Below are 10,635 nucleotides of genomic sequence, written 5' to 3'. Positions count from 1 at the left end.
AGGTAATTAAGTACAAAATATTTACATAGCTTTGTTATTTTTATATCTACTAATTAAAACATTATAATATGACTACACAGCTTTCTTAATCGACTAAAAGTAATCATTTGTCATGATACCGCTGCGAAACTAAAAAGTATAAAAAAAACTTTATTCGTCACTTTTGAAAATGGAAATGGTTCAGGTATTATATACTTTTTTTTAATGTAAAACTTTTTTGTGGACTTGCCTTTTCGTTGTAAAGATTTTTTTTTTAATTTAAAACAACAGATTTAAACTTAATTTGCTAATTGAATTTAACAGTAGGTACGTATTCATAATTGTGTCAATATTTACAAAGTATCTATTAATTATTAATTGCAGATAAATTCGTTGTTTAAATTGAGCAGTAGCTTAACCACATTGATCACGTATGCTTGGACTGGCTACATTAAAATCTAAGGGCTATTATTAACACCTTTAAATGTCAAAATTTAATAATCTGTAGGATGTTTCTAGCTTTTTGTGACTTTTCTTTCACTCATTTTTTTATGAGTTTTAAATATATTTTAGAATAGGTACTTGGATTTTCAGTTTCAGACATTCCTTGCCCTAGGAACGCAGTCCTTTGTCACGTCATCGAAGTATTGTCGTAATTATTTTGAGACTTGAGAGTATTGTATTGTGGTCAAAGTATTCTGCAAGCGTTTTTGAGCACGTTTTTCTTCTTGCCCCCCGGCGGCCGGTGTTTTGTCGGCCGCAGTAGTATTGTCCCATTGCTGTTGTGGTTTGTGAATGTTCCTGAAAATGATCGAGAAAAATTAAACATGATTGACAATAATGAGGTAACTGTTTTCTTCTCTTTAGGAATGTTATATGAGATGAGGTTTGTCTGCTGCGCCAGCGATCTCTAGTAAGGAAGGTTGGGGTATGCACCAAAATGTCGGCATAATACCTCCTCCCTTCCAAAAAACAACTTCCCACTCAAAGATTCCCAAGGCAAATTCTTAAATTGGCCCTATCACAGATCGCTGGAAATCAACTAAATCTAACGCCGTTTTAACTCTAGTTCTTAACCAATGCTAATAACAGCGTGATTATCTGGTCACTACACACCTATAACAGGTGCGTGGCAGGGGGGTGCGGCATCGTTGTCGTCGCGGCGCATATCGGCGAGACATCTCGCTGCGAGCGCGCGGAATACGGCGCCCACGTTGACGTCCTCCTTCACTGACGCGCGCATCAGTCGGCAGCCCAGCGCGCGCGCCACCAGCTCCGCCTCGTCACTGGAAACATGGGCATGTCTTTTGGTACAAGTTGTGAAAGAAACACGTCGCTACACGCATTGTAATATAATGTCAGGCTGGAAGCCAACGGCAATAATATTTTTTTCAGTGGCAACGGTAGATCATCGGGGCTGATAACAGATAAAATTACATGCGACTGAAAATGGAATTTGGCGCGGTATCAGTTATAGTATATAACTGATACTTCGACAGATCGCGTTTTTAGTCGGTTTTTAGAAGCAATAAACTCCTTCGCTAAGTAAGTTATACGGGGAATGTCATATGTTGACATTTCAGAAGTTACTATTGTTTGGACAACATTAGTGCCTATCTACAAAATAATATATTTGTTAAATGTTATAAAAGTAGTAGTAAGCTGTCCTGCTCCTACAAATCCATTTTACTATATATCAATGTGAAAAAACAAATTGTTAAGAATACTCACGGTCCAACAACGCACTGATCCATCAAATCAATTTTATTTTGAACTATGATTGTCGGGATCTCCCCGCACTCGTTTTCCACCTGAAAAGAACAAACTCGTCAGTTTCTTTTAATGTAAAAACACTTGAAACTAATACAGTAATTACCTTTTAAGCATACAATATGGGCAAGTAAAGAACAACAAATGATAGCGGTCACGTCATTTTAATATCTAAAAAGTTTTTGCATTTTAGTCACATTATTTTGTCATGTCTAAGGTTTAAGCGGGCAGTCCGGGCTGCCCTCGCGCCCTGACATTATTTCTATATCTTTGACTACAGCTTCCACTTCAGACGATGTTGGCAGGAACTTGGCGAACAGCATCCCACGGCCGCGCGCCGAACAGTTGATTCCCAAAGTGTAGTTTTCATTTTTCTTTACAAATATGTACTTCGATATCGGTTTGTCACAAGCCCGGTACATGTTTTTCACTTCGTCATCACCGTAGTACAGTAAGCGTGTTTTCTTCCCCGCACTGTTGATGTACTCTGCTTGGACGCTTGTCATGTTGTCGGTCTCATCAAAGATATCACAATCAAAAGTTTTATTTATCTCGACGGGATCTGTCATCCTTGTAAAGCTGATAGTTTCACAGGAATCCCGCTGCCTTTGGTTCGGCGGCCAGTAATACACGGCAAACATTTTCGCCGGCATTTCGTTCAAATCGAAGTTCCCGTTGATGTAATAATCGATGCATAGTTGCTCTCTTCTTGTGTTACCACAGCGCACTCCACACAAAAAACTGCACAATAGAACAAACGCGATTTTCCCGTGCATTTTGGGAGATGAATGAAAGATTTGAGATTGTGTTTTCGATCCAAACACAGTCGCGGTAATGTAAACAGTCATTACGCGTTGCTTGATAGTTGTGTTTAGTAGATAGCCCGTGCATGGGACACTTGTGTGAGGGAGTCACGACCTCACTTATCTTAATATGCTTCAATCAACAAAATGCCCTGGGACAAGGAACTTCATTTTCATTGCGCAAAATATTGTTTGTATTTTTAATTATATGACTTTTTAAGTAAATTTTAAGTGTATTTTCTGCCGATTTGCGGACGAATATTTGTGTACTATTAATACTGAATATTAATACCGGTGTAATTTTTAGGACATGAAAAGCGTCGCGACTTGTCTTAATAAGCTGATCGAGCAAAACTCACAAAATTAAATGATCACTTAATTCAATACCAAAAGCAATAAATACATCAAGATTGAATCTGAAACTTAATCTGTAACTTGCCAATTCAATATCCAATATTGAACATCTATCTTAACCAGCGTTGCTATAGCATTAATACTTGCTTTGTCTACGCCATCCGCTAATTGAATAGACAAATGTATCTTGAATATTCACCGCAGTCATGTGTCCGCAATAACCAGTGCAAAATGTGTTCTCTATATTAAGCAGAACGAGTGAAATTAACATGAATGTACGCAGAAGTTAGACCAATCGTTAACAGGGTTAAACGCGGTCAATGACCAATGTTCAAGTATAAAATTATCTGCATTTGCCAAATGCGCTTGTAAATATGAATTTGTTAAAACAATTTTTGCTCGCAGAGAAATCAGACCTCCTTAGACGTTCAATGGTAAGAATTCAATTTGCATCAAATTGTAGTTAGGCTCTCGTATTACAAAGTATAATATTACTAAATTAGCATAACTGTAGGGGATGTAGGTATCTAAATAAACTAATGAATAAACTCATTCTTTCTTTTCTTTCTTTCTTTCATTTTCAGTTTGAAGTGAGGCAAATATTTTAAGGGGTATTTAAAAAGATGAGTTACTTCAATTATTGAAACATTAAAATGGAATAAAAACTATCCCATGTGTTAATTCTGGTTATAAACTACCTGTATACCAAGTTTCATCTAAATCTGTTAAGTAGTTTTTGGGTGAAAGAGGAAACACCCATTCATATATACAAACTTTCGCTTTTCTTATATTAGAAGGATACTACGAAGAAGGATTCATGTATATCTACGAGATATTCTCAGTTACCTTAAGTTTCCATGAGTGTAGCGAGAGGAAGGAGTCGCGGTCGGTGGTGGAGAAGGCCAGCACGCATGCGTGCGCGCCGCGGTAGTACGCCTTCGTAATGGCGTCAAACTCCTCCTGACCTGCCGTGTCCCACAGCATCAGCCGGACCTCCTCGCCGTCGATCCTAAAAACGAAAGAAATATATAAAAAATTGGACCTTATACATCTTGGGATGAAAGTGATTTTAGCTTCAGCAGAACTTTATGGTAAAAAGAGGGATGGTTGTTTCTGCTCTACTGTGGGACACAAGTGTTTGGAATGTTTTAAATCCTCCTATTAAGTCTTCAAATGGAATGCCTTATTATTTTTGCAGTTTTACTCACATACAAAAATTGCAGATTCGAATCTTAACGATACACAAATGATCACAAAGCGAACAAAGTCATGTACTTCTCCTGCCTCCCTAGCTCGAAATATCAATTTCTTATACTATACGAAGATATATCCTAGCCTTCAACAACTTATCTTGCAAACGTGGTTACGTTAATACTTTACATACTCTATCTATCTAAACCCTAAGTAAAATTCTAAAAGAACATCTCATTTGCAGTCATGTCCGCACATTTCTCGAGGATGCACCTACGAGTAATCGACTTCGCATCAGACCACACTGGAGCTGCTTGATTACCCTAATTAGAGGCATTTCATGTAGCACACGACAGCGGAACATTACTTAATTGTAATTAAACACAGTCTCCGTAATGATCACTAAACCGTATCTTAATTCCTATATATTGTCAAACTGGGTGGCTACATTTAAATGAGTAAATTCTTAAGTGAGTCTTTCTGGCTTCCTAAGTTATTATTTAGATTGAGGTTAGGTTTCAAGAGGTTATCTTGGCTTAGTAAGATAATTTGATGCCTAAAAATAAAGAATACGATGACTCGTAATGAGAATAGATATTAAGACTCGTTTTTGTAACTAGGTTGGTACCTACTCGTTTTTGTAAGTGACGTTTATAAGTTTTTTTTTCGTCCTCACTCCTTAAACGAATTTAATTTAAGCATTTACCTTTGAATTCATAAGTAAACACAGAAGGAGAAGAAGAGAGTCTACTACCACTGTCTTAAAGCTTATGATACTGTTATGGTTGGGGACGAATGACAGCGCAATACATGGAGTAGAGCAGCATCTCTCTTCCACACCCCAGGCATACAGTTTACGTAAATATTGGAACATGATTAACTAACAATTTATATAAATCCCAAAGAACTCACTCAATCTGTCGCTCCAAGAAGTCGACGCCTATCGTCTTCTTGTAGTCCCTGGTGAAGGTGCCGCGGCAGTAGCGCTGGATCATGCTGGACTTGCCCACGCCGCCGTCGCCCACGATCACCACCTTGAGGGCCACCTCCAGGTCCTCCTCGCGCATCGCGCCACACCCCACACACACATTAGTGGTCACTGATGGAATTCTGGAATAACGAAACACATAGTTATATATCTATTAAAACTAGTTCAATTTCGGACAATACCAGGGCCACATAAGGTGTTCAAAAACGACTCGTCATGAAAAAGACCACATTTAGAAGCTAAACAGATTTAAAGTTAGATTTCTGAAGCTTAGAAATAAGGTCAGCTATAGTTAGGTTGGGTGTCTCACTTTCTTATGACAAAAGAACGTTACCTTCTGAAAGACATTAGGGGCAAAATTAATACTGTTATAAATGTTTAACAGAACTACGAAAAGGAAGCTCTAAATATAAATTATCATCTTAATTTAGCATTTAATATCAAACCGCAAATCTAGGTTCAATGCTCTTCACCAACCGTTGGGCATTTGTCACTATCATACCAAGAATATAAAATGATAACTTGTTTTACAAGAAAACCAAGATCATAATTGGTTGGTAACCATATCCACCATGAGTCATAGGCGCCATAAATATTCTCCAACATAAAATGCGCCCCATAACACTTTATACGGTAGGTGACGACAGGTCTAACCTAATTAGCCACTTTTTTAATGCATTTCGTAATTTATGAGGTCTATTTATGGATATACTAAGTATGTTTTAAGCTCCTTTTATTTTTATTTGAGGTCGTAATTGAGAGAGTAGTGCTGCAGGTATTACTGGTGTTGAAGTTAACGTTTTGTTTAATAGATCTTGAGTATTCCATAAAAGATTTCTATTTTTTTGAGAAACGATAATTTTTATTTCTCTTTCCAATGTTTGTCTTTCTTTTAAAACGACCCGTACATTAAATGATTTACGTTGCGGGGGTTTCCACAAACATTCCAGTCACATGCACAAGACACTCGGACTAAAAAAAGTATTTGTGTATTATACGAAATGCTTGTCCTACGCGAGACTCTGCGAGCATGGGTTTGGTTGGCGTGGTGAACTCTACGATTCTGCAATCCTTTAATTAGAGGTGAGTCTTCACTGAATATTTATCATCTATTATTCTATATACTAATATATAAGGGTAAAGAGTTTGTTTGTTTGTTTGAACGCGCTAATCTCAGGAACTACTGGTCCAAATTGAAAAAATATTTTTGTGTTGAATAGACCATCCATCGAGGAAGGCTTTAGGCTATAAACCATCACGCTGCGACTAATAGGAGCTAAGATATAATGGAAAATGTGAAAAAAAAACCGGGCAGGTATACCTAAATCATAACTTATATCTTCTACCCACGGGGACGAAGTCGCGGGTAACAGCTAGTTGTACAATAAATACGAAGGTGGAATATAAGTGAAACCTTTCCAATCGAAAAACAACATCATTCTCAACTATTGCAAAGCCAAATTATCGAAACGAGATGACCAAAATCATTCAAATGACTTCTATTTCTATCTCCATAATTACTGCCAAAAATGGCATCGGATCCGGTCATAAAGCCAGTTCATTTGTTGAGCATGACGAACTAATCACATTTCGTATATCATTGTATTTTTACTTTCAAGACATTCCACGTTTCTCTCGGACACGAATTCCGCGGAGTCATGCGAGCAGAGGCTGCCAGCATTCCGATTATGTCAACATTTGCAGTACGGGTCTCTCCTCAACCCCTGTGAACTAACACAGATTTATGATAATGCTTAGATTGATAGAGATAATTTTATTATATATATATGCGGAATTTATTGGTAAAAATGGTGTCATAACCAGAATAACTTTTTGTGATATCTTTGCCAGCTTGACGCGACATCTTCAAGCGACTACCGCTGTATCACTATATGACTAGGGTACGGTAATACTATTTATTTCGGTAATACTCGGTTGTTTTTATTTTTGGCGGATTTATGGGTCTTATAGGGTTAACACTTGCCAGTTTTGAATTCTTACGAATATAACTGTTTTCTGTATGCAGATGGCAAAAAAAATGTCAGGAGCCGAGTTAGCCATTTTAAATCCTCGCTGACTATTTCACGGCACTTTTGATTACTACTGGCTTGTTATGCAGTATGATACTTGAACCATATATTACATACTCGACTGTAAATCCCACTACCAAGTTAATTAAGACTTTAAACCAATCCAACCTTCTTTATTGAATCCTTAGCTTTAATTAGACCTCGGGATGTATTCTCTTTGCAGTAAAAGAATTTAAAAATAACTATAACATATATTTAGACGAGAGGTCGTACACAAATTTATAAGATCGTGCCCATCGTGGAAGCGAGATAGAGCTGTTTATTGCATAGAGCGCTGCCTCTCTTTAACAACGAACACACTGCAAGTATGTGAGTGCATGGTACAGGCTATGGTAAATCTCATTAAATCAGTATATTCACGGGATAATTGGGTAAATTACCCACCATTGCTAGTTAGGTCAGATTTATAAGACTATATTTATTTGCTAATAAATATGTAAAACAAATACATATGTTTACATATTCAAACAAGTTGGTAGTGATTGCAATTGCGGGAAATTTAGAGCTTTATGAGGTAGGCTATCTAGATCCATTAAATTTATGCATTTATCTTAACATTTATTACAGAATCTTTAAACTGAAATAATAAAAAAATACAGCCTAAAAATATCTTATAGATTTGACAATTAATGAGTGTTTTCTTCTTGTTAGCGAATTAATTTTTATGCTTTTGTTTTAATCATAATAAATATTGTATTCCATTGTACCTACACCATGACGAATTGTTTTATTTAAGTGTTAACATAAAATCATATGTATGTATGATTCTCCCATGCATTGCATGACCATCAGAGCGTGTAAGTAGGTTGCTTGAATTACAATTAATCCGTTTAGATTTAAAAAGTTCTAAGCATACCATGAAATTTATTTGCATTGATTAGTTTTTGTAACACTTGTGTTTTGTTACCTGTCGATAGACTACAACCTCTTTGGGTCAATTCTTTATAATTCGCATAATAATAATTCGGGTAATTTGTATTTGGGTCCAAATGGGTTAAGATGAAGAGTTTGTTTGTTTGAACGCGCTAGTTTTTTATATCATGAATAACTCCTGGAAACCGATGAGTTAGGTTTTGGAAGCAATTCTTTGATATAGGAGACACCAACCATCATGAACAATATGAACATCTAATACGGTCGCAGAGATGAATAAAAAAATGGAAACGAAAAATTAGAAAAAAATATCATAACTCTCGACCCAATCATACTAAAGCAACAGGAATTGGTAGAACGGTCGGCTATTATACCTTTCTTCGATAGAATAAATAAATTCTGGAATAGGTACTTCAGTAAAATTATAATGAATATTTTTTCGTTTTTCATAAGCCTAATAAGCCTAAGCATAATACGAAACTTTGGCATTAAAAAAAAAATTAAGTACAATTCTTGGCGAATCTGGAGTTTTACACTAATCCTCAGAATTGTAGACTCTGTCGATTAGTTCAATAAAAACACGATGACGGAAAAATCGGGTTCTTAACACACTGTGCGTAGTGTGCCCCTTTCAAGAACAGAAATAACATTGACGGATGCTTGTCCCGAGTCTTGGTGTCTTTGTGCATGCAAAATCACAAACTTTGTTGGGCGAAGTTTGCTTGGTGGAATTTATCGATCTAGATAAACCTAGATCTTTCTAGATAACTTAAAGAAAACAGGTAAAGAAAGTCATTAAATATAGACAGCCAGAATTATTACTTCATAAATTATAATAATGTTGTTACGAATGCATTGTAATTAACTATTTAAGTTGAATTAAGGAGAGCGGCTAGTCGTTAATATAATAGACGACATCGTAACAGTCTAATTAAATACTTTCTTTGAATTAATGGTCTTTTAGTTTTGCGTTGATTTAAAATCTTGTTTTTTTCTTGTTTTATGTATGTTTCACTGAATTGTCGCATATTTTGCCACTTAGTTAGACTAGTTGTCAGACCTTCTAGCTTCTGACTACCCGTAACGGCTGTCTAAGATGTAATAACAGCCGGGACCCACAATTTAACGTGCCTTGCAAAAAACGAACTGGTTGTGACCTCACAAACTTCCTCTCCTAAACCTTAAAGCAGTTTATTTTTGTAATTTAGATTCGGTTATTATCCTTTTTTGGCTAGAGGGACTGTCAAATATTTCTTCATTGCTACCGACACCACACGGTATGAGTAAGTAATTTATGATTTTGATTGGCTGGACGAATCCTCCAGCCATGTGATAAATCACTGCTTCTCTGTGTCTATTTATTTATTTAAGAAGAAAGCTCAAAAACTCAATTTCGATAACGAGGCAAACATTTGTGTGATCCACAAAAGTCTTCCCTGTGAATATGAAAACCCTAAACAGAGATCAAATTCTATAGTGTGATTCGTGAGCAGTCATGACAAAAAACAACATTGAGAGCAAACCAATTATTGAGAGCGATTGATTTAATAAAGAAGAATTGGGTTTAAATCGTGGTTAGTGCGCCTGTCCCTGCAATCTCGCGGAGAATGCGGCAGTAGTCTATGGTTTGACCATGATTTATGCACTATTGTTGCTCAGATCTCTGTGTTATTACTACACAGGAACCTGTAAGCTTCGGAGATTTGATTTTCTCATTCGCTAATGGTGTAATTTGCCTGATGGGTGGGCAATGGGCCCAGTCTTCCTCGCTAAGACTACAGTTACCGGCTTCCTTTAACGCTTTACGACTTCCTGAAGGTAACAGCATACGTTATGAAGTTCATTAAGACAGTAAAAAGAGAAAACAACATTTTTATTAACATATTCGTGTAATTAATAATAAAGTAACTGTTTTACATCAGGACAAAATTAACAAAAATAAATAAAGTGCATAAAGTACAGCGTTTATTTACAAAAAAGATCGTTTATTTTCATAATTAAGTATAATTATAGAATGAAGTATCGGTGTGCGTAAAGTGTGGTTCTGGGAAAGTGTTCGACCCACTTCGCTAACAGGCTGGTCTCGCACGCAACCACTGTTGATAGTCTCCAATGTGTTCACTGTTGATGCACTTTTACGTTCACGCGGAAAGATCCGATCACCGATATCGTGTGAGAGTCAGATCCAAAGATAGCCGGATCACGTAACGAAGAAAAGAAAAAGCTATCTTTATTTTCTGCAAATATTCTATTAAGTACAATAACCAAGATAATGGGACGCGTTAAACCAAAACTGATCGAATTAATGAGCGAAATTAAGAGTGTTTTTTTATGTAAGCACCTTTTTAACACTTACATTCAATTAGCTGTGAAAGGAAACTATATTTGTATCGAAATTTCACTTCTGAAACGGAACAGGTGTGAATGTTGAGATAAGTATATGATACGTGTATTACTTACATAGTAGTTACAATAAAACGTTTATTTTAATGTTAAGCATTATTTACAAGTCTTTAAAAGGAGATTGTAAGTAACAAACAACAAATCTATCTCCAGAATCTAAGATGGCATTTGATGAAAGGACTAC

At 36.3% G+C, this 10,635-nt stretch overlaps 2 protein-coding genes across 3 annotated transcripts in view; both read right to left on the bottom strand.

Moving 5' to 3' along the window:
* Nucleotides 1-514: 514 nt before the first annotated feature.
* Nucleotides 515-10,635, bottom strand: part of LOC113503298 (ras-related protein Rab-23) — a 40,489-nt gene continuing 30,368 nt past the window's right edge. For both annotated transcript variants that reach the window (XM_026885153.1, XM_026885161.1), the window contains 5 exons: nucleotides 5,010-5,207; nucleotides 3,753-3,915; nucleotides 1,711-1,790; nucleotides 1,096-1,265; nucleotides 515-780 (listed from right to left, as the gene is read on the bottom strand). In XM_026885153.1, the coding sequence (XP_026740954.1) occupies nucleotides 668-780; nucleotides 1,096-1,265; nucleotides 1,711-1,790; nucleotides 3,753-3,915; nucleotides 5,010-5,207 (724 nt within the window). In that variant the 3' untranslated portion in view covers nucleotides 515-667. The remainder of the gene's footprint in view (nucleotides 781-1,095; nucleotides 1,266-1,710; nucleotides 1,791-3,752; nucleotides 3,916-5,009; nucleotides 5,208-10,635) is intronic.
* On the bottom strand, nucleotides 1,895-3,545 carry LOC113503313. Its single transcript, XM_026885172.1, has one exon. The coding sequence runs from the start codon at nucleotides 2,595-2,597 to the stop codon at nucleotides 1,962-1,964; it is 636 nt and encodes a 211-aa protein (XP_026740973.1). The 5' UTR covers nucleotides 2,598-3,545; the 3' UTR covers nucleotides 1,895-1,961.

This window comes from Trichoplusia ni, chromosome 2 (genome assembly GCF_003590095.1).
Source record: "Trichoplusia ni isolate ovarian cell line Hi5 chromosome 2, tn1, whole genome shotgun sequence".
In the NCBI taxonomy this organism is placed as follows: Eukaryota; Metazoa; Arthropoda; class Insecta; order Lepidoptera; family Noctuidae; genus Trichoplusia; species Trichoplusia ni.
Note: the sequence above shows the minus strand (reverse complement) of the source record. Positions and strands in the feature narration are given on the sequence as shown.

What these genes read in the sequence shown, in the direction of transcription:
- LOC113503313 (XM_026885172.1), bottom strand. Translation starts at nt 2,597, where the DNA reads ATGACTGTTTACATTACCGCGACTGTGTTTGGATCGAAAACACAATCT.